General features: G+C 39.6%; 1 protein-coding gene across 4 annotated transcripts in view; it reads right to left on the bottom strand.

Moving 5' to 3' along the window:
- Nucleotides 1–11,826: 11,826 nt before the first annotated feature.
- Nucleotides 11,827–25,385, bottom strand: part of TRMT11 (tRNA methyltransferase 11) — a 53,369-nt gene continuing 39,810 nt past the window's right edge. For 2 of the 4 annotated variants that reach the window (XM_081828942.1, XM_081828944.1), the window contains one exon: nt 11,827–12,396. In XM_081828942.1, coding sequence (XP_081685068.1) covers nt 12,265–12,396 — 132 coding nt within the window. In that variant the 3' untranslated portion in view covers nt 11,827–12,264. Of the gene's footprint in view, nt 12,397–14,789; nt 15,734–25,385 lie in introns of all 4 variants that reach the window. The other 2 variants (XR_014147930.1, XM_081828943.1) reach the window with 2 other exon arrangements.

The raw sequence follows: 25,385 nt of genomic DNA, 5'->3' as shown, positions 1-25,385 counted from the left end.
CTTCCAGTCAGTGGAGGACTACAAACTTCTCCAAAGATCCCCTGATAGAGCAACAAATAGAATCAGTGTCTCCACCCAGACATCCCACTATAATTCACTAAAACATACTCCTTGAAATGTACCTGATTTTTCCCTGATCCATGGAAGATAAGTAACTTCAAAGATAACCTCAGACAGAAGACTTCAACTCCCAGCATCCAAAGGTCAAGACGACCATAGACACCATTAGATCAGCTACCTGTAGAGTGACATCTATTTCTTGTCCCCGAGGAATAAAGAAGAGGGAAAAGAGAGCAAGGAGGCAGCAAAGGCTTGCCAATTTGGATACTCTCCCAGGCATCCTAGGGCTTTGCTTAAGCTGCTTTATAAAGGAAAAACAATGCTCACAAGTTTATCATTTATTGAGTCTCTGCAAATTAATGAATTGTCTCTTAAAAAAGGAAGGGCCTACAAAAGGCATAAGCTTAGGATTCCTTTGATAAATTGCACCAGAGTTCACTGACTAGAGGACACCAGTCCCTTCCACGTTACTGCAGGGCTCTCTATTTGACACCGCGCGAGGCTCGGCAGGCCGCCCCGGAGTTCCTATCTGCACTAGACACGGCCTTTCCGGGGCCAGGTGCAGGCACACACAGGGAAAGCCGGCCTTATCTCTACTCCTTGCTTCCTATCTTCTGTGGATAAACAAGGGCTCCGGCCCCAGGCTATCAGGCTAGTTCCCCTTCACACACCACATTTAACTGCACAGGGAGTCTACATTCCTTCCCAAAGGACAACTTCCTCTGAAGTAAATGGCAAACTTCGCCTCAGGGAGGATGTCGACATCAATCCTGAAGTAACAGTCCCTGGGCAGACTGTATTTTCTCCCTACTCACACATTTTTCAAAGTAGCCTTGACCATATCTTTCCTTGATTGGAAACCACTCTAAGAACCAGAAAGGCATAGAGCAGCCCAGGAAATAAGCCTCAGATGACCCCAAAGGTGGCAGATCAGCAGCTACAAAAGGAGTCACATTCTTTGCTTTTTTACGCATCTAAGAGAGGCCACCCCTTCCGCTAGGGGATGGGAGAACTCAAGATAGGATTTGAAAACTGACAGGAAATAAATCCACCTTTTATCCTTCCCTATTGGGCCCAGTAGCCTGCCCACATACATCTCTTCACTGGAAGCTTTGAAATCAAATGAAAGAGTTTCTCAGGCAATATCCTGAACCATTCAAGTCCTTCCCATGACAAACGTGCTTGATGGGTTTAGCTTTAGGTTCTGGGTTTTCTCTTCCCATAGGGAACAGTTTTTCAAAATGCATTCATACACATCATCTTAATGGATTCTCATTGTAGGGGAGATAGCTAAGGAAACATTGCTATTATTTTTTATGTTAACAGTGAGAAATAGACACAAATGAATCAAGAGCTGTCCCGATAGGGCTGGGATGCACCCTCTAACTCCTGGTCCTTTGTTCTTGCCATTGCTCCACATGGGTGTTGCAACTGCGCCTTCACAGTTGGACTATCCTGTGTTGTTTGACAATGAGCTAAGCCATCTGTGACAGTGGTTGTCTCTAGGGCAGGGATCTGGGCAGCTGAGGGACCCACTGGGAGGGAAAGGGGAGGGAGGAGGAAACTTTTCACTGGGTATACCCCTTTGAACTACTTTGAATTTTAAACCATGCAAATTTATTCCCTAGTCACAAAATTTAAATTAAAAAATTTTAAAAAGGACTGTAGAGCTTTATAGAGGAAGCATGAAAAAGATGGCTGTAGAACTTCAGAGGCGGAAACATGAACATTTAAAGAAAATGGTTGAGACATGAAAAGAAATAAGACGCGCTAAAGAAGAAAATTTTTCAGTTCTTTTAAGATTGATTACATCCCCTCACCCTGCCTCCCCACCATTTTCCACCTTACTAGTATGTCACCCAGAGAACAGTATATTGAAGTGGTACAGTCTTGTTTTTGTTTGACATTTTGATTTTTTTTTTTTTAAGTATCAGAGATGGGGACTCAGAATAAGTATGATTTGTTTTCATAATTTAACAAAAATTAGTTTAACCAAAGACTGTGTGTAGATTTTCAGCCTAAGAAACACACCTTGTATCATCTTTGTGTCCATGGTAGTGGGCCTATTTCAGGTATGCAGGAAATGCTGAAGGAGAGACAAGCAGGGAATGATAGAGGTAGAGGGTCAGAGAGGACAGAAGACAAACAAGGGCTACAGGCATTCCATCCTTCCCTCCCTCTCATCCTCATTATTGATGGGTTTTTAAAAGATCATCAGAATACAGTAAACCAGGGCTGCCTGGGTGGCTCAGTCGGTTAAGCCTCCAACTCTTGGTTTATGCTCAGGTCTGATCTCAGGGTTGTGAGATCCAGCCCCATGTTGGGCTCCGAGCTCAGCAGGCAGTCTACTTGAGATTCTCTCTCTTCCTGCCACTCCCTCAGAGGCAGGCATGTTCGCTCTTTCTCTCTCAAATAAATAAATAAAATCTTAAAAAAAAAAAAAGAATATGGTGATTCCAAAAACAAAAGAAAAGCTGATGCTCTTGGTACTTCAAGGACATGTGAAAGCTACGTGGAGGCGGTCTGAGCAACTCTCCTTCAGGGAACACTCTGTGTCTCAGAAGGACAATGGACCCCAGCACAAAATTCTGAAATAAGCAACAGTGTTTGAATCATTTTTTTTTTTATGACCGATTCCTTGAGGTTGATCAGTAAAATATCCTTTATGTATATTGCTAGCATTTCAAAATCATGACCCTTCAACAGCTCATTTGTCTTGTAGTAGAGAAGCAGCTCCTGGAGACAGGGCTTGTGTTTGTCCTTGGAAATAAGGACAAACATGAGTTGGCAACCCACAATCGTTATTTTCGTCAGCTTGCTCTTCTGCAGGCCTATACCGTCAGCACTGCGTGAGGAATGAAATCAATAAAAATCATCTCTGTCATTGCACGAGGCCAACTTGTTCCAGAGGCCTTCCTGGCTCTGGAGCAAGTATCTGTCAGTCAGGGTCAGGGAGGTTTCTGTTGCATTTATCTGGGAAGTCTCTCACGCAGCGTAACTGGGAACTCAGGAAGGCTTTGAGATGAGAAAACTAACACCCAGGCAGCATTAAGTATGTGGCTCACCCAACTCAGTCATTAACTGAGACCCAGAACCAAGAGAAGAAAACAGACCCTAGAACAGGGGCAAAGCTACAAAACTCGTCACCACAGGACCCCTTTCTCAAGCAAGTCAAGTACTTCAGCCAGAGGGCACCATTTTGTCAGAAGCTAAAACTTCCTCAAGAGTCCTGACGTCCTCATAAGGGATGGACGTCATGTGGAGGGAGATTCTCCTATGTTTAAGTCCAGACTCTATAGCACGGCACAGAAGCCCTTTATGATCTGGCCCTCATTTCCTCTTCAGCTTCATTTCTTCTCCTCATCCAATACACTTAGCGGCAGGAATGTGAACTACTTGAACTGTATCTAAATGTGCTTTTTTCAGATGCTAACCCTTCTGCCCGGAACCCCCTCCCTCTCTCACCACCTGACATCATCTGGCAACTTCTACTCCTTCCTCAGGAGTCTACTTACATGTCATCCTCTCTCAGAAGTCTTCCTTCACCCAATCCTCTCCCACCCCTATGTTTTAAATGTAGATTTTATGATTATTCAGGTATGGTGAGACCCACAGATCGGAAGACAATTGCCACCAAAAAGATAGTTTCGTCCTTGAAGTTTGCAAAAGTAGAGGGCATGCCCTACCATGCAGGACCACACAGGGTTAGTCAGGAGACAGAAGGGAGCAAAGAGAAAATGTGGGCAGGAGCCTTTGCTGGAGTTCCTACAGGCAAGGATGGGCAAGGCTGGGTAAGCAGGTTTGGGATTGGCTAGTCTGAAGTTTCAGTGGGCTCTGGGGTGTAGCGCCTGTCTGTAGTTGCCTGATACCTGTCTCTGGAGTGACTAGGACCAGGAAACTGTAGGCCAGAGTAGAAGGACAGAAAGGAGGTGGTAGTCTCTGGACTGTTTGATTTGCACATGACAGGTACCCATGGAGGAGTCCCTTACTACCTCTAAGAATTGGCTGGCCCTAGGACGAGCCGCGCCCCTAGGGTCAGCAAGGCCCCAAAAGTCAAAATATCAGAAACACATGATTCATACATCCAATGCTGTTAGAAGTGATTAAGTTCCTCTTATACTCACCCTGGGCTTACCCTCTGAAAAGAATGACCTCTATTTTAATTAACTCCTTACCTCTTTGCTTACCACCACCCCCAGCCCCTGGACTATAAGCTGTGGAGAATGTCATTGTTGAGAATGGCAATGAAGTACACAGAGATCAATTTGATAGGCTTCAAAGTCTAGCCCTTCGCTCTGACACACTAGGTGAGATCACCTGTTGTGGAAGGCTCCTGGACCACTTACAGCTAGTGGAAAGGTGCCATGTCTCCTCCCAGAAGCCTAATTCATTACATAGTACTTGTCTTTCTTCTTTCCTTGGGAACCCACGTAGTGTCATGAAAGGTCTTCTCTTTGGGTTCAAAAACACCAGACTGAAGGCAAAATGAAGTTCTGTTGTTTTCAGGTTCTTGATCTGATTCTCTGAAACTAAGTGAAAACAAGCTAACAAAGGCAAAATAAAAAAAATAAATTTTTATTCATTTTTATTTATTTTGCTCTAAAAGATAAGACTGTTTGTAGAATTAAATGTCAAGGGACCTCATGACATTTCCTGGCAGGATTTGTGTGTGAGGCTTTCAACCAGTCAGTTTATTCCAAATTAGTAGGAGCTTCAGAAAAGGCTTTTGGTGGCTCCACAGCTGGAAAGAGGTTTTGTCATGAACTCTGCCAAATGCATTAAGTACATATAAAAAGGGGCAGGGGGAAATTGGGATTTTTGGCTCAACATTTTTTAATAAATGAAAAAACAAACATAACCCCCTATTTAATTAAAATTTTCCCCATATTCTGGCCTACCCTGTAATTTTTATGTCGCTGCCCAAAAGCTATTATGTAGTTACTTAAATAAGAGAAAGGAAGGGGAAGTATTTTTCATTTTAAAGGATAAGGAGAAGAGAGAAAAAACTCTGAGTTTTTCTTTTCCACATCCTGAGTCCAAACGGTAGTAGCCTGGGTATTTCGTTAGCAGGTTTTTCTTCGAGGCAACTAACAACAGCCTGTCAGTTTCTTTAAGTCCTAACTTTATGATGTAACACGCTAACTTATACAACAAATGGAGTACATCCACCCATCCAGTTCGGGCAGAAGTACATCACCCCCAAGCCAATCCTGTTCTCTAGAGCTTCAAGTAACACAACAGAGTAACTTCATCTCATTAGTAATTTGAGAAGAAATCTCTTGTAATAAACTTGGAATTGCCTGATCCAGTCTCATGAGCATTGGGTCGTGCCAATTCTCTTTGCTAAACACACATATCATGCCGAGGGAGGAAATGCGACAGAATGAACTTTGGAGCTGTGCAGTGTATCCTAACTCAAGTGCTTTTTTGTCCCCTACAGGGATCTGCTACTCCTCACATGTGCGATCACTGTCCGGCTTTGGTCTCGCATCCTCAACAGCCTGCCCGGCAGTTCTCCAGGCCTGTTCAATAGGCTCCTCCTGTTTAGGATGGCCAAACCTAAGCACATCCTCTTTCCACCATTTTCTGTTCCAGTGTGTATCATGCCATCCACTGAGTCACCCAACTGGAACCCTGGACATCATCCTTTACTCCTCATCCCTGTACCCAATCAATTACCAGGACTTGCTCATTTCGCCTTCTAAATATTCTCCAATCAATCCTGACTACCACTGTTCTAGCGGTGACCTTTACATCTCTAACGTGGATGACCACATCAACATCCTGACTAACATTCTGGCTTCTAAATCTATCTTCCTCCATTCCAAACCACTACCACTGGAGTGACAGTCAGACCAAACCTGATCATGCTGCCATGTTCTCCCTGAAAATACTGAGGTAATTCCCCATGCTCCCCCAGCATGGCGGGAGGGGAGGGGGCAATCAGAAATCCTCCTGCCACATTCTCCAGCCTTACTTTGCTGGTTCCCAGTTCATACTTCAGTGACTCTGAACTGCATGAAGCTCCCCTACACACCATGCTCCTTCTATGCCTTGGCATCAGCCAATCAGCAGCAGACCGTAAGGCTTACAATATAGAGAACAGGAAAAGTAGAGTAACAGATACAACTTGTACAGAGAACAGCAGTTACCACTAAAATAAAGTAGAAAATCTGGAGTTTTTAAAAAACATTTTCTGGGATCTAGAGGAAAATGTAAAGAAGAAAATTAAGGGCAATAAATCAGCTAGAATTTTTATTTTCTTGCTTTAACCAGGAAGAGGAGTCCTTTCGGACTAGATTGCTGCAGCTCCCTCTTTGGTGTTGGTTGTAAAAAATTTTCCCTGCCTGAGACTCAAGCTAGTGGTCACCAGTTGTCTCTGAGTTTAAAACCTACCAGTTAAGACTTTGGTGTCTGACAAAGGACAAAACACTGCACTATTCAGAGCTAACTTTGGAGCAATGTACTGAGCCTTTCTGAGAAGGCTTGGAAAAGGACTGCCAGAGAAAACACAGAACAAATGTAGAGAAAATTTCCAAAGCTCAAAAATTCCAGATGCCTGTGGATGGTAAGGAGCATGGAAAGTCTATCAAATACTTTGACTATCAGCCCATGGTTGAGTGGCTTTTGCAATAAAAGGTATAATACCATTGTCATATCAAATGGCCCAAAAAGCCAAACACTTGACACAGATTACTTTCAAGGGCTAACGTAGTGTGGCTGGAGTCAACTGATTGGACTGGAACAGCAACACTGTAACCTGAGAAAGTGTCAACAACAGTGATGCACAACCAATAGCTCTCTCAGAGTGGGGCAAAGATCCGAAGTAATCAATCTGCCAGGAGCATGCTGGACAACACCCCATGCAGAGTGGTCTCCTAAACCGCAAGGCAACCAGGTCAACTTTTGGCAGGAGTCACAAGTCTGGTAGCTCTGCATCAGAAATACTGTCCTTCATTTTGTGTCCTGTCTATAAATGGTGGGTTTGTGTGCTGCTGTGTTTGAGACAATGACGGGTCCAGGCAACAGTGAGAGCAATTTGGCTGATGCCAGCTCAATTGTTTTATTCTAGTTGGTCTCATCAGAGAATGACCCAGACCATTCTGTCAGCAGCCACAATCTGTGTCCACTATTTGTAGCCCCTAAGGAGGGTGTCTTTAATCTGCCAATCTCTAGTTTTCCAAGCGACAGACCAAACCATAGGTCACACTAGTAGTAGCCTAAGAGTCGATAAAAATATAACAAGGCTCAGCAAGGAGGGTATTGGCTGGAGCTATGAGAATAGCTTTGCGTTCTGCCCGCTGACCCAGCCAACCACCTCCATTCCCATTGCTGATATCTGGCACTGAGAGAAACAGCCATAGCAGCCCTCTGAAGACCACTGGGCTATCGTATAGCCAATCCACAGAGAAAGAGGCAGATTTGAAGGAATCTCCTAAATGCAACAACCTAAATGTATTTTTAAAGCCCCGAAATGTAACCTTTATGAACCAAAGATGCCATTGAGCCAGTGCCTTTGTCTTGGGCGACGGTATGAGAGATAAAGTTTGCCCCAAGTAGCTGCCACTTTTTCATGTTAATCCAAGTTGCCACTGGGGTGAAGCCAGCTGCACTTTTGAATATACCAATTCCATCTGACAAATGAGGCTTGTTGGGCCCTTCTCACCTTGACAGTTATGAGTCTGTTTCATCTCCTCCACAATGGAAACAGGAGGTCGGATGGCTCAGGTGTTCAACTTTGGCAAAAGCACAGTAGTTTGCTAATAGTTTTTACAGAAGGGGGAGCCATGGGCAAAGGAGGTGGAGACACTCTATCTTCCAGCGGTGTGCCCACATCCCCAGAAAGGCAGTCTAGGGTGCAGAGTGTCGGTACCTCCTTAAATATACAGAAATGCAAGATACCTATGGAGAATTGTTTCCCCATAGGTGTAAGTTGTAGAAAAATAAGATAATGCAAAAAAAGAAAGTTTTGATGTTTGTGCTGGCAGCACTCAGACTTGTGTGAGATACTCCAGGCATGATTTACAAATAAATAAATACATATTTAAGGAGCTTTCACAGATTTCTAAAGCTTACCAATACTGGTTTTGATCATCTGATCCACTTCACAAACTTATAACACATTAGATAAAATATTTGTACAGTCCATCAAAACCCAACTCAAGTACCATTTAGAGGTTTCAATTCTAATTTTCTCCACAGCCTTTTTTTTTTTTTTCTTAATTTGACTAACTTCACACATAAGCCCCGCTAATCTTCACCGCTGGATGTTACACAAAATAGAGTTCTTCCAATAAGCCCTCAGGAGAGAGTCAGGAAGGCTTGATTAAGGGAGAGATTTTAAAGGCGTAGAGGTCAAAGCAGATTCCTTTTTAAGCAATTCAGTTTGGCATCACTGCAATATTATCTTAGTAAGAACATTCAAATTCTAGAACAAAAATATACTGAGTACATCCTAATACCCCAAGAAATAAGGCTGGCAGTTACAGAAAGTGAGCCTGGCTTATCTTAACATTCATCTATTAAGCTCCATTTTGTTCCATGACCCAGGCTTCTTAAGAAACTGCCATGACAATTTAGCCTCCATTCCCCTAAGAGCCTGTCTTCAATGGCTTATGAAGGAAGGGGTAAGAGCCAAATTCCAGGTTGGTCTCAGTTATGTCTAAACGTCAATTTGCTTATTCCACACAGTGAAACATATGAACATCCTGAGGCAGGCCTCTGTTAAGGAAATAGGGTCAGGTTCCCTAGTAAGCTTTTTCACCCCAAAGGATAGACAGGAACGTGCTGTCTCTATGATTCTATGGCTAGATAGAATCACAGATATGTTTATCATTCCATTATAATTCTTTACACTCTAGACCTTATGTTCTCAAACCACTCTGTTTTAGAGAAGATCTCAATGTTTTAGTAAAGTACAAACATCATCAGTCTAGTGTTATTGTGTCCATGTGTATGTTCTGGATTAAGGCATTTTTTTTTTGTTTGGATTACAAACCACACTACTTGATAAATATCTGAGAAAAATGGGAGTGGGTGAGCTGGAAATGAAAGTAGACTTCACTTATTCTATGAATACAATCCTTCTAAGAATAAAGATTCTTACAAGTGTTTAGTTTTCTAAATAACTTTATAATGGAGCAAAACCATGCTCTTGTAAAAAGAGCCAAAGTCCTTATTCTGCTATAATTTATTCCCTTTTGGTCAAACAGGAAAATCAACAATGAAGTCATCAATTTTCTCAACAACACCCACCTCCATTTCCACCCCTATACTCCATTAATGACTTTATTTACTTATGGCCTGCTTTAGCTACAAAGAATTTTTTTTTCTAGTAGAACCATTAACATCAGCTTACTTCCACTGTGCTTTTTTAGGGAGACTAAAATGGTGTAGAAAGATCATTTCCCAAAAAAATGTCACATTCAATTTCCAACACATAAACATTATATTTAATTCCATATTTCTTTGGATTATCAATACCTGATAATACTTCCAGCATAGGATGTCAGCAGTTCTCCTAACTCAAAACAACTGAGGCCTTTGATTCAAGAGCCAGATTTGCTTATATTGGCATCTAGATAATACAACCTTAATATCTAATTTCCTGATGCTTTAAAAAAAAAAAAGTCAAACCCCTGCTTCTTTAATTTAATTATAAGAGTATAAAACATATTACCTCAAAAGCTGTTTCTAAGTCTCAAACTTCTAAAGCACATTTTTCATCCAATAATATAAACACATTCACTACAATGCATCTGGTATGTTAACTCATACTCGACTATCCCAACAAACTTGAAATAAGGTTCTTTCTAGTTGTAATCACCACTTTTCTTAAATATGAAGGGAATCTCAAATTTTAAGTGAGTTTTCTCCACAAGGAAATAGTGGTAACACTGACTTACCTCCCAGAATTTAAAGAGTTTGAAATGTTTTATTGCTCAATCTTTGTATTTAAAGAATTAGTCATAAGGAAGTTAGTGGTGAGCTGGCCAAAACCTGGGTCACCATGGGCGGGAAGTGGCTGAGAAACTTGTAGCAGGTTTTAATTCTTTTTTTTTTTTTTTTTAATCTGCTGGCCACTCTGGCTAAACACACCAAAGACCATCCGTTCCACTATTTCCTCTCAGCTATCATAGCAAAAACAAATCCCCACCAGAATGGATAGGAAAAAAGTTACTTCTGATGAAACACCACCAAGGTACCCATCTGGATTTTATGGGTATTTAATATATGCCAGAAACAAAATGATAGATTTTGTCATATTATATACATGAAATAGGCCAGCTAACAGACCACCTAGGGTTCACACAGATTATACTACAAATTCATACTACAGGACTATCCAAAAGGCAGGCACTTTGCTAGGGGATACTCTACTGGTAAGTGCATGAGGAACACACATACAACCAAAACACTCTGGAAATGATCTGCTATAACTTATACAGAAAGTAATAAGATCCTGATGCCAGAAAATGAAGTCTTTTTTTTAGAATAAGAGGAGTTGAGACCTCTGCTCTAAAACCAAAATTGGTTGAAAGTGACCAGGTTTTTTTTTCACTTCTGAGTACCAATATATAACTACTCAAAATAACTACACACATTTACACTCTGAGCCTACCTAGTGATAGTTCAAGAATAGGAGACTGAACATGATGATAAGAGATGATGAAGAATTAAAAATCAGAAGACCTCAGCTGGTAGTAATAAGAAATAATGTGAAATATTTTTTTAAATATTAGATAATTTTTAAGGACAAAGTGACTAAAATTAATGTTGTAACTTTTCCAGAACTATTTGGACTAATTTTTGTGATAAGCAAAAAACAAAACAGGGCAAGGCTAAAATCTCATATTCCAAATTTAGTCAGCTACAGAGTTGCAAACTCACCCTCCATATAACCTCAGAAAATTTTAAATAAGATGGTTTAATAACAGAAATACTGAAAATAAATTATCCTTGAATACTTTTAGCTTTCCCCCAGTGTACCACAAATCACATCCAGAAACCCAAACAATCACTGAAATGTTTGAGATCAGCTGCTGAGATGCAGGGTTGCAGGACAAGAAAAAGGAGAGAGAACTACGCAGATAGCTTCCTCTCTCTCTCTCTCTCTCTCTCTCTCTCTCCTCTCTCTCTGCTTGGGCAGGTCTTTTGGAAGTCTTAAGCCATGCAGATTCAAATTGGAAGTCCATAAAAGCCAGCAGTAACACTAAAATAATAATAATAGCATAAATAAAAATAGGCTATGGTTAGAAGGAGAGGATCCGTTTACTGCCACCCTGCTGAGGTACATTTGACCACCGAGGGCAGGAAAGCTATTAGCATCCTGAATTAATGGGTAGAGTGGTTTTCAAACAAGATATTTTCATGATGGACACAATGTAGACTCAGCAAAGTTTCTCCTTCAAGAAAAATATAGCTTCTATTTCAAAGAGCTCTGATTAGGCTTAGTACCATTAGGGAACCATCAAGGACTTGTGTTGTTGTTACTGCTCTTAACTATCGGTTACTTTCTAAACCAAAAATTGTGGGTAGTTAACTTGACCGACAGTCAATGTCTAGGAATGCAGGAGCAAGTCCAAGGTACAGACGAGCTTCAGATGTGGACAGGCCTCAAGGAGTTGGGGAGCTTTTCAGGTTGCCAGGTCCTAGCCTTTCTCCTCCTTACCATTATCACTGTCATTACATACTAGTCTGGAATTTATAAATAAAAGTCCATTTCCTTTATCACCTCCCCCCTGAAAAGCAGCGAATACAACACAGTTTTAGGAATCCTCAGTAAGCTTTATTAGCACTATAAATCAATTACAATCAGAAACCAAATAAATGAACCTACTGAATGAATAAATTCTTAACCATGGTTAGTTAACTGCTTATAACGTATCGACAGGTATCTGTTTTAAAAGTCAATAATATCAGTTCCCCTTGCAAATTAATTACCAAAAATATAACTGTTTTCAATTTCCATAATACTTAAAAGTACAAATATAAATTAAATAAGGTTCCAAAGACCACATACAACAAAATAATCTATAAAACAAAGCTAATTGTAAAAGAAGTGTTCAATTTACTTTGGAGCATTTATTTCATTATATAAAATTATTTAAAAGAGTATATGTTATCTGTATCATACATGGAAGTTCACATCCAGATGTCTTTTCTGTTAAATCCTTACTCTTTCCATTGTCAAAATCTTAATTTTCACTCTTGGCTAGATTTCTCTTCCTTGGCAATTCTTTTTGTAACGCCACTGAAATATTTCTCACGGAAGGAATTATGACCTTGGTACGGGAGAAAGTGATCACTTAACAGATGTGAATACTGGTCCCGGTTCTGGTTGGTTGGAAAATATAGAAAACAAAGATGTTTGAGTTATTTCTTTAGTTAGCTGGAAACCAAAGCAGTCATTTACTTTAAGCAAAATCCCGCCCTCTGGTGCATGTTTGTTTTTCTTCATTATCTGAATTAGAAATACACCACTGCTCTATATCTGTATCATGCTTGAGTATCCAAAAGTGTTTTCATCTGCTTCACCTCGTGTGATTCACACAACAATCCTCTGCACAGAGAGAACAAATACTTTTTGCTGGGAAAACAGAGATCCAGAGAGGGCAAAGAGAACCAACCTGGGCAACACAAGTCGAGACAACAACATGCATCTTCAGATTCACAGTTTAGCACAAACCGAAATCACCTGTAACTGTAAGAATCATCACACAAGGAAGCTTCTACTCCAAAGATATTTAACAACAAGTGATTGCATTTGTATGATGTTATACAGACAAAACTGTTTGGAGGTATATCCATATTCAGTTCATGAAATAAAATATTCCTGGCAACTTTAAGTAACCAGAGTAGATGAAGAGGCTAAACAAGTGATTTCCACTTTAGACATTAAGAGACAGGGAAGGACTAGGGCTCAGACTGATATTTGGGCACTGGAAATATAAATCTGAGTTAGAATGTTCTACTTCACCTTAGAAAATTGACGGCTAATCAGCTTCTCATCCAATTTCACTAGCCATCTCAAAGTGTGAAAATAAATCTAATCAGAAATAAAATCTCACTTCCTATGTACTTCTGTAAATTCAGATTCTACTGCACGTAAATTGATGTGATTTTGAGAACAAACGTAAAGACAATTAGAAAATACAAAGCCTAATTTTTTATCCTGGTTTCAGTATCAAAATGGTATCTACAAATATTATCTCGAATACAACAATCTTCAAAATATTTTTTATATTTTTCCTTATTCCTGTATGAGATGAGTATCTTTGTCCTTTTCCTCATATCTAATACTTAATAAAAGCCCAGGTGTAGCCAAAATAAAATTACGTTGACTGATTTGTTTATTCAGAAACTATTTTGCCAGTTTAAAAAAAAAAAAAAAAATCACACAAAACCCAAATTATTAAACCTGCCCAGATTTCCTGATTCATTACAAAAAAAGAAAAAAGGCCTTCCTTGTGGCCCCCTTCTGCCATTCCGTGCTGCGGCCTGCGTTCCATTTCACTTATCCATAGGATTCTACCTTCCGTTCCTAGGAGTTTTGTTGGTTCATCTCTCTTGCTCTCTCTGCTGTGAAGGCTGTTCTCTTGTGAGTTTCTTTATTATCTTTTTCATGGTCTCAGGAAGAACAAAGGACAACCTGCGTTGTCAGCCCACCACCTTGGACTGGAACCCCTTTCCCATACTCCTGCTGTGCCTGCTAGCTCCTCATTTGATGAGTACCTCAGCAAGCTCAGTAAGGGAATTAATGAAAAGAAAAATACTACCCTAGAGACTGTAAGAAGTCACAACATCCATTTTCTTGGCACAAGGAGAAAAACTACCATGCCTGAGCACTTTAACTATATGACCCAATAACAGGTATAGGGCTACATACATACCAGGCACTGTTCCAGTACTTTATATACATGGACTCATTCAATCCTTACAATGACAGTTTAAGAACAGCACTATAATTGTCTCCACTTTACAGATGAGGAAACTGAGGCACAGAAAGGTTAACTAACTTGTCCATGGTCACACAACTCTTGAGTAAAAAAGCCAAGATACAAATACATCTCCAGAGACTGAGCTCTTAACCTTCATGCCGTATTGCTTCTTACAATCACGCCATTAAAAAAATAAACCATGAGAATAAAGGTAGAGTATTGAATCTAAAAAGTACTACCTAAATTTTATGACACTAAGTGTATTATATACTCCTACAAACACATGAAAACATGCCAATGGTTACTAACTTCAGGCTATATAATTTCCAAAAGATAAAAGATAAATCTTATCTGATCAACCTGTAGGTATATGATTAAAGAATACCAAGTGAAAGGTGGCATTTACTAGGTATTTATTATGGGCCAAAAACTATACAAATGTTTTAGGTAAACTCATCAGCTCTAAGAGATAAGTACACTACTAGCATCCCTTACAGATGAGGAATTAAAGAGTACAGGCCCAAGAGAGCACAGCTGGTAAGTGACAGAGCCAGGATTTAAACACAGGCCTATTTGGCCCCTGATACCATACTCTTAACTGCAACTAATGAGGGTTTCTCCACAAGAGCTTTTTCCTCAACTCAAGGAGTATCTCTGGGGATCCAGGTAATAAACTAAGCTTTGATAGCTGAGCTGCCTACCCACAAAGCAACAGAACTGGATCAGAAGTACTACTGACTTCGTTCTAGCAACTAGGAGGATTATTTCAATGACACAAAATTTTTATACCAGGAGGACATCGAGGGAGCCGCAAGGATGCCTGAGGGATACCATAATCCTAGGAGTACCGTCGACTTCAGAGGAGGACTCCAGTCTGGTCCACATCTCAGGACTGTTCCCAGGACAGCAGCAATATCTAACAATCCAGCATTTAACCTTGGCTTGCGCATTTCAAATGCACCAGAAGTCTGACTGAAGAGTCAGCCGAAAGGAAGGGATATGCCATCGTCTGTTCCTCCAGGTATTCTAACTTCGGTCCTTATACCAAATAAGATCTCCAGAAAACGTGTCCACCTCCTGAGCTACGTTAGCTTAATCCTGGCAGAAATGTCGTTACTCGGTTATATTTTAGAGCTCTGTCCAGATGCCGACATCGCTCCTGCTGCTCCACTTCTCCTCACAGCTCTGTGCCTCATGCTCCACCTCGTCATTGAAATCAGAAGCCTGGGTCAAATGCCTCGCCCTTTTCCTCTCCCATCGAGTCAGACCTCAAATCTTCCATTCTGCATCCTAAATGTCTCAAATCCACTTCTCTTCGCCCACAATGCCGGTACTAGAGTTTCAGCTTCCGTGTCTCTCCTTGCCTTCTTCCCCTAAATGGCCAGTTGCCATGCCTTCAGTGGCTCCCTCTCCAGTCTATCTTCCTTGCTGAGACCAAACTCAACTTGTTCAAATGCAAATCTAACATGCCAGCATTGATGGCTAAAATCCAAATGGGTTCAAACTCTCCCCAATTCTGAGGCTTTCCCCTTACTGTCTGGGAGTTAGATTTAACGGCACATGAGTTTGCTGAATGTCCTCTCCGTTTCCTCTCCCACACAGGAGGAATCACAACATGAGGTCCTTCCCAGCTCTGCCTTCTGTCTTCTCTTCTCCCTGTGCCGCTTCCAGGCCATGCATGATCACCTCTATCTCGAAATGCACTGCGGACTACTTCAGGGAATGTTCTGGAGCTGCAGTGGCGAAGAAGAGAAGAGAGATTCCAGCATGCAGGCTTAGAGTAAGACAGCTGAGGACGGGCTGGAGACCGACTCAGGCTCAGCTGCTAGTGGGTCTAGACCACCTATGCTGCCAATATACAGCTCACCCGGGGAAGCAGAGGTAGGATACAAAAGCTGAAACACAATGGGAGGTAGGCTTCCTCATAGACCAGAGAGACAGCTTAACAAAATAGCTGGTCTTTGACCTAAAGGACATAAAGAGGACGAACTGGTGATAAAAAGCAGAGAATATGATGATCAGAGTAAGAGACTGGAAATGAACAGCAGGAGCCTGGAAAACCCAAAAGTAGTAATTAAGAGCTATGCTAAAAACGGTTATCAAGAGAACATGTACTACCGGGGCACCTGGGTGGCTCAGTCAGTTAAGTGTCTGCCTTCGGCTAGGTCATGATCCTGGCATCCTGAGATCGAGCCCCGCGTCGTGCTCCCTGCTCGGTGGGGAGTCTGCTTCTCCCTCTCCCTCTGCCTTTCCACCCTGTTCATGCTCTCTCTATTGCGCTCTCTCTCAAATAAATAAAATCTTAATAAAAAGAAAAAGAAAACATGTACTACTATGGTATATTTATCTGAGTAGTTTAGACCTCAAGACTTCCTCAGAATAGACTAAAAGCAAGATAAGCCCGTACCAGACCAAGTGTTCAGTGGTACAGGGATCTAGAGGCAGAGAAATATATGCTCCTGGAAAAAGTTAGGAAAGGCTATAACCTTAGAGACGCAACCTCTGGGAGGAAAAACATTCCTATTTTATCCATCTCTCAGGGAGTACAGAATAATCAGTGTGAGGTATGTATTTGGGTCCTGTGCTGGAATGCCTTCTTCTACAAGGCTGATTGTGAAGTAAGACATTCATAACAAAAACTCCTGGAAAACCCAAAAGCTCCAAATCTCTTGTGCAGTCAGAGATCTGGCAAGAGCTGCTCCATTACCTCGCAGCATTAAGTCCTGCTTCAGGGTAAGCAAGACACTCCAGGAATGTCAGCTACCAATTTCATCTAAGTGGAAACATCATGGTTCATAAAATGTCCCACATGAAACATTACTATTATCTGTAGTCTATCAAACATTATTACATACATGTCATACATGTAAATATCATACACCTATGAACAATACGCATTTAAAATATACCCCTTCCATATGAAATCTACTATTTGCAACTGTTCAGAATTTATGTTACCTTGATGCTGAAGAAAATGGCAAACTTGATAACTTTTTCTTTTTTCTCTCTTTCATCCTATCTTCAGTTTATCAGGGCTCACACTTGAGATGATGATATTCAACTCTACATATTTTTCATCACCTTTTCATGACTCCTCTCTATTCACATTCCCTGCCCATCTCAACCAAGAATATCTGCAGATTTTTTTTTCAACTCCATATCTCAAAGACCAAAGTGTTTACCTAAAAGGAGAAGAGTATCCTCAAGCAACATAACCCTTGATGTCCCTCATTACTCAAGCTTGCCCCAGTGTTTGACTGCTGGTTTCCTTAACACTTTCAAATCTATCACTATCAGTCATTGTATCATCTATGTATCCTAAGACCTGAGTTCTGCCAATTTCTAGTAAGCAAGAAAATATTTCATGGAAAATAAACACACACAAAGAATTAGGAAATGCCCAGAGAGTAAACTATGGCAGTGAACGATTACAGACTATCCCAAATTTCATAGCCACCAGTTAAATTTTGGAGCATGTTAGTAGTTAAGGAGCTATGAATAAAATATTAAGATTATTGATTATACTATTTCTTAGACACTTGCCACTTAAAAAATTTTATTACTGAAGTATAGTGAATATACAATGTTATATTAGTTTCAGGTGTACAACACAGTGATTCAATAATTTTATACATTACTCAATGCTCACCACAATAAGTGTCTATCACCATCAGTCACCACGCATGACAGTATTATTGACTATACTCCCTGTGCTGCACATGTCTTCATTGCCATCACCCATTTATTTTATAACTGGAAGTTTGTACCTCTTAATCCCCTTTACCTATTTTGCTCATCCCCCCCCCACCCACCCACTTCCCCTCTGGTAACCACCAGTTTGTTCTCTGTATTTAAGAGTCAGTTTGTTTGTTCATTTGTTTTTTAGATTCCACAGCTAAGTGAAATCATATAGTGTTTGCCTTTCTCTGTCTGATTTCACTTAGCATAATACCCTCTAGGTCCAACCATATTGTCACAAATGGCAAAAAAAAAAAAAAAAAAATGCATCCTTTTTTTATGGCTGCATAGTATTTCCTTGTATATATACACCAGATCTTCTTTATTCATTCATCGATTGCTGGACTCTTGGGTTGCTTCTATGTCTAGGCAATTGTGAATAATGCTGCAATAAACATAGGGTTGCATATATCTTTTCGAATTCATGTTTTTTATCTCTTTGGGTAAATATCCAGTAGAGGAATTACTGGATCATATGGTATTCCTATTTTTAATTTTGTGAGGAAAATTACTGTTTTCCATACTGTTTTCCACAGTGGTTGCACCAATTTACATTCCCACCAACAGGGTTCCTGTTTCTCCACATCCTTGCCAACATTTGCTATTTCTTGTCATTTTGATACTAGCCATTCTGACTGGTGTGAGGTGACATCTCATTGTGGTTTTGATTTGTATTTCCCTGATGATTAGTGATGTTGAGTACCTCTTCATGTGTCTGTTGGCCATCTGCATGTCTTCTTTGGAAAAATGTCTATTCAGGTCCTCTGTCCATTTTTTAATCAGGTTGTTTTTTTTCTGGTGTTGAGCTTTATAAGTTCTTTACGTATTTTGGATATTAACCCCTTATTGAACATACCATTTTTTTATAACAGAGTTTCTTCAGGAAAATTTGTACTAGCCTCAGATGGCTATATAATGGAATTATACTGCTTTCAAACCTATCACTTAACCTCATTAGATAAACAGCATAAATGTGACAAGAAATAACGAGTTCTGATTCAAGAAAGCAACTTATATTTACAACTATGTGTTTTACAAAGGTCAATTATATTCTGCATCTTTTCCTAGCAGATCATTATGTAAATTTTGCAGGTAAGGAAATGGAAACTGAACAAGTTTAAGTAATCTGCCACAGATCACACAGCCAATTAGGAGCGTTTGCAGAATTATGGCCTAGATCAGACTTTGAAACCCATGCTTTTTCCACCAAACTTCTTTTTTTTGTAGAAATTATATCGAAACAATAGTTAAAGAGTTAACTTCCCACATGACAGATTATTTGGTCATTCAAAATGGAGTTTGACAGAGGACATTCCTCATAGAACAGTAACATTATGGTAGCACATATTTCTGATCTAAGCTTTTAGACAGAACCCCTTTAACCACTGTCCCACCCAGCCAATTTCCTGTCCTATCAGTACTGCTAATTCTAAACATAAACCACTTGAGGAATTTTAACACATTTGCCAAAGAAACCAAAGGAAGTCTTACAATTGGTAGTGTACTTTTATGTGTACACTGCCCTCTGCTGGCTGAAGTAGATAAATCCTTCTTTATGGTATTTCCTGATGTGGGTTAATGATCGTTTAAAGGACAGCTGACTGTACATCTGACAGTCAGTCCCTCACTGTTTTTGAGTCCTGTTTGCTGTAAACATATCTAGAGCCATAGAGCACCAGCATGAGCAGGATGGCCATCTTCCTTCAGGAAACATTAGCACTTATTTACACCATTTCATTTTTTAAAGAATGATGTGGAAATATACAAATACAAACCCACCTTGGTGACTCTAAAGTATATCACTGTCATCCATGTCTAACCTAGAACTGCAAATTATTCTCTAATCAAAGAAAGAAAAAGTACATAAACTAGACTTTGTTCAAGTTAATCCTTATTCAAATTAATTATTTTTACAACTCTACATCAAAAAGAGTAAGAAAAAGAAAATACATTAAAATTAAAAGGAAAGTACTTCAGCCACTTATAATTTAATAATTTTTAATCTCAATGGGAATAAATTCTCAAGAAAAGAAACAAAATTGTATGTTTTGCAGTAACATTTGAAGCAGATACGTTAGATGGAACTAATGACACCCTGAATTACACCGTGAGAATACGAACATAAAGAGTGTTTCTCAAACTGGGCATCATAAACTGCTCAGACTTTAAAAGAACTAAAGATTCTTCATTGAGAACTCCACTTAGGTAAAACTATCCTTCTAATTACTGCTTTCTCCCAGAAACTTGCCACTCTTTGTTATCATCTCCTCCTTAAACAGAGGGGAGGTGTTATGATTTTCCACAATATGGTGATTCAGCTACCTTTTCGGTTTGCTTCTCATTAGAAATGAGGCCTAGGTATCCTGGGACTCAAACGTTTTTGTAATACTGATTTTTGAAGAGCGATGTCAGGGTAATGACAAAATTCTATGTACTCTCAAACAGAAAACTTTTAGTGAGCCATAACTATCTGTTCCTACTCTTCCTTCAAATAGATGATTTAAATATTGTTGAATTTGATTATTTTTATTCCCGAGGGCCCCAAATTATCCCTGAACAGTTACTGTTCATTCCATAAGTATTTACTGAGTTGAGCAAAACAGTCAAGATCTGTGAATTTACAGGGCTTATATGCAAGGAGAAGACAGACATTAAAGAATATATACCCAAACATATACTTACTGTGATTAAACACTGGGAAGAAAGGGTTAGCATAAGCATATGAGACAGCTAGCGAGATGGGGTGAAGCGTATGGACAAAAAAGGCTTCCCTAAGAAGTAATTTATCCGAGAACTAAAAGAGGAATTAAACTTATAGAAAGAGAGTGGGAGAAAACACTGTAGGGAACACGAGAGGAAACACAACGTGAGAAGACTCTGAGACTAGAAAGAGAGAAGTACACTCAGGGAACTGAAGACAGGCCAGTGTGGCTAAAACTCAGTCACAACAAAAGCAAAGGTGACACACAATGAAATGGGAGAGACAGGCCAGAAATAGACCAGGCTGGCCTTGAAGCTTATGTGAAAGATTCTGCATTTCATTCTAAATTCCACGGAAAGTCCTTGATGACTTTAAGCAGGGGAGCTTCGATATCTATTTACATTCTGGAGTCAGATGCACTACCAATGTGCCATGAGATCACAGGTAAGAGCTTACCTATGTACATTCTTAAAGATACTCTGGCTACTGTGTAGAAAAATATAATGGCAGGAGAAAGTGCATGAGCAGGGAAAGCAGCTGGGAGACTGCAAGAGCAGTAGCCCCGGAAAGCAGCGCTGCCCCACGTGCTTCAGAAGGAGGGGGGAAAGGAGAAAAACATACGCAAAAAACCAATCATCCACTCAATTATCTCAAGTCAGATTTCTGGAAGTTATCTTAACTCCTGTCACCCTCAGCCCAATTATCCAATCAGTCATCAAGTCCTGTCGTGTCTACCTCCCCAAAAAACTCTCAATTCTATTAACTCCTCTACAATCTCCAATTCTACCTTTCTTAGTTTACAGCTTCATCATCTTTGCATGACCATGCCAGGAGCCCCCACACTGGTACCACAGGTATCTTTCCACAATTCAAACTTGCCTGCATAAAACACCAATTTCGTTTATTATTATTATTATTATTATTATTATTATTATTATTATTATGTTATGTTAATCACCATACATTACATCATTAGTTTTTGATGTGGTGTTCCATGATTCATTGTTTGCATATAACATCCAGTGCTCCATGCAATACGTGCCCTCCTTAATACCCATCACCAGGCTAACCAATCCCCCCACCACCCTCTCCTCTGAAACCCTCAGTTAAACACCAACTTCTGCCACTCTCCTCACTAATAACCCTCATGGCTTGCCATCACCAAAAAGATAAACTTAAAGTTCTTTGGTATGTAAAGACCTTCAAGAGTAGGCATTCTTTGGGGTTCAACTTCGCTTCCAACCATTCCCCCCACCCCTGCCAAATACTTAGTATTTCATTCGTGCTAAAATGTCTAGGGGTCCCTGAATGCTCCACAACCCCTCTCAGGCCTCTGTACCTTTGCTCAAAATACTGGCTTCCTCTCTTGACTTGAGCACCATTTTCTCAGGTAGATGCTCTCTGGTGTTCACATAGCACCTTGCAAAGATCACTACAGAACCAAACACATGAGGCTGAAACGGGTTCAGTGACCATTTCTCTTACTGTGCAAGGTCTCTAAGGATAAGGAATATGACTTACTCAGTTTAACCTCATCACCTTACACAAATGGTCCCATAAACACATGCTGAGTGATGAAAACCAGGGCTTTCCCCCCAGGGAACATGTAATCAAGTCAGGGAAAGAAAACATACAAAAATATGAGAAGTATGTGAATGTAAAAATCATTAAAAGACACAGTTTTGTTTCTCATTTCTCATAGCACCTTTTATAAAATTTCACCTGTCCTCAAGACCTTATCTTAATATGTTTATTCACCCACAGCAAAAACTTAACAACCTTCTTTACAGAGAAAAAGGGAGTCATCGGGTATGAGTTTCCTCAACTTCCTTGCCCCCACCCCATCCTCTACTACAGACTGGATCCCCCCCCAACCCCATCCTCTACTATAAACAACCCCCTGCTTCACCTCTCACACCACCTCCATCCACATTCTGACTAAAGCCAAAGTTCTCTCTCACTGTGTCCTTTTACTGCCAAAAAGTCACTTTTATAGAATCCCGCAAACTTTGATAAAAATACCTGAGGCTAATCATCAATGTATAAAATTACCATTTAAAAACAAGGGATATCCCCTAGAAAAGTGTCAGTTTGGGGATGAAGCTGTAGAAGTCTATAGCCATTCATAAGAAATCCAAATGACTTGTATTATAATTATGCGTCAGGTTTAAGTTGTCCTTTTTTACTTACTGACAGTTCCTGATAATGAGATAATGATTTCTTCTACCTCACTAGTATTAACCTTAAGTCATTTATATTCTCAGAGTGACAGTAGTTTATACAAAACAGCAGTTTCATTGCAAACAACTGAGTACAAATGGCTTATGAAACTTATTCTATGATAAGTGAAAACCAATGATGCTGTCATCATAGTGAAAGCCACTAAACTAACGATGCTCATCTAACTTTGTCAAGAAAGACTCACTCCTGTATTCTTGAAACGGATTAAAGCTATGATATACACTCTTACATAAGGTGAGAGGAAGAAGGCAAAGAGATGGAAGAGAAAAACAGTGGGTACATTCTCTTTCTTGTAATCAGCAGAGAGTGAAATGAAAGGTAAATGACAGTGCTGAATGTAAGGGGCCTCAGTTCAGCGTCAGGGTAATTACCCATGTCCAGCTTTTGTTTAAAAATCCTGCTCCCCTTATCAAAGCCTCCCACTGTTCTACATCTGGTACTGGACAGTAGCTATAGAAACCACTTGTGCTAAAGTTATACACTATAAACAGCACTAGGCCATTTCCAAACCAAGGACAAGCAGGTCAAAAGTCCGGCATCCAATACTATTAAGAGAAATCTCTAGCATTATTCTTAATGGGAACAAGGTAAGATTGGAAATATTTATCCCTAAATTAGGTATTCATATATAATCTGTACTTTTTTAAAAATTTCATTTCTCTGCAAGGTATTAAGTTACCTGAAGTCTATTAAAATATTTTAATATTTATTAAAATCTTCATTGAGTTCTGAAAATGAGTAACATTTAGTGATGCAACTTTGACATCAGGCACTCAGCACGTAATTTCTTTCTAACTGTAAAAAGACCATCATGGATATTCATGCTATCATGATGATATAGAACTGTAAGTACTTTCTACATGCTCTCCACTAAAAATACATTAACTTTATAAAATTCAAAATTTAATCTCAAATATTAAAAGAATACAGAGTTGACACACCAGATAATGAAATGACAACTTATTAGTAATTATATCCATATATTTAATTAATTAAGTAAGTAGCAAAGAATGAATAATAGACCAAGATATGCACTGGCATGCACAGTCTATGATGTAGACTTTAATTTTATTTTGCTTTAATTTGGAGACTACTCTCCTAGTTGACTTTTTTAAACTGTCACAGTCCATTAAAAGAAATATAAAAATACATTTATATAAAGATCAAAAATAAGCAAAATTAATTTGCTTACAGATCAATTCAATAGCGATACTACTACAAAGGAAAGCAAGAAAGTGATTACCGTAACAGTCAGATTAGTGGTTACACCAACAGGAAGAGGTGTTTATGATCAGAAATAGCCACCAAAAGGGGTGCTTCTGGGGTGCTTTAATCCTAACCTCGGTGGTGGTTACAGAGATGTTTACTTTATAATTATTCATTAAACTGTACATATGTTTTAGGCAAAAAAATATATGTTTAAAAATCTCATGGTTGTATTCCTGGTGGGGCATGGAGGGGGGAAGAAGCATATATATTCATGGCTGAATTTGAAAAACACTAGAGAGAGAATTCTAAGTTAACCGTATCATAAGAAAAAAAAAATAGCAAGTAGAAAATCGGCCATTTAAGAACTTTAAAAGAAGTTCCAGAGGATCATGCAGACTCCACACATAAACTTCCCATTTCCCTAAACCATTCATACCTTGGGGACTCCCAGATCAAACTTTATATTTTGCAATATAAAGATTCTAAGATGCTATGAGTATGTTAAACACTGCTTTACTATCATAGCTTGAAAATATGATCATTATAGCTACAGCATAATGACAGATGCTCTCTACCTTCGGAGAACTGCATTTTTCCTGCAAATGAAAGAGATATATACTAGAATCCAAGTATCTTAAATGATTACCTTCCTGGAGTAGGCAGGGGATAAACTTTTGCTTTTTCTTGGTTTACCAGAAACAATAATTTAAAACCATCATGACAGTATTAACAAAATATCCAGTTCAGCAAAATCATTTCGTTGCATATGTATAAAAGTCAAATGATGACCCTTTAAGATTTAAATTCAAGGAAAAATACCAATTACAACTAAAGCAAGCCATTCAGAAAAAGATAACATGAGGTAAGTAGATGACATAATCCTTTAAACTTAATTCAACATGATATGCAGCATCACCAAGCTTCCATCTACTTTTTTTTTTTTTAAGATTTTATTTATTTATTTGACAGAGAGAGACACAGTGAGAGAAGGAACACAAGCAGGGGGAGTGGGAGAGGGAGAAGCAGGCTTCCTGCAGAGCAGCGATCCCGATGCGGGGCTCGATCCCAGGACCCTGGGACCATGACCTGAGCCGAAGGCAGACGCTTAACAACTGAGCCACCCAGGCGCCCCGGCTTCCATCTACTCTTAAAAGCCTTTTTCAAAGATCTCAAGTCAAAACATAATTTATAGATAATACAAATAGTTTCCTTCTGACTTACTATACAAAATAATTAAATTTTTTTTAATTTTATTGTTATGTTAATCACCATACATTACATCATTAGTTTTTGATGTAGTGTTCCATGATTCATTGTTTGTGCATAACACCCAGTGCTCCATGCAGAACGTGCCCTCTTTAATACCCATCACCAGGCTAACCCGTCCTCCCACCCCCCTCCCCTAGAACCCTCAGTTTGTTTTTCAGAGTCCATCGTCTCTCATGGTTCGTCTCCCCCTCCGATTTCCCCCCCTTCATTCTTCCCCTCCTGCTTTT

Source organism: Leptonychotes weddellii, chromosome 8, assembly GCF_054177405.1.
Source record: "Leptonychotes weddellii isolate Sample4059 chromosome 8, ASM5417740v2, whole genome shotgun sequence".
Lineage (NCBI taxonomy): Eukaryota > Metazoa > Chordata > Mammalia > Carnivora > Phocidae > Leptonychotes > Leptonychotes weddellii.
Note: the sequence above shows the minus strand (reverse complement) of the source record. Positions and strands in the feature narration are given on the sequence as shown.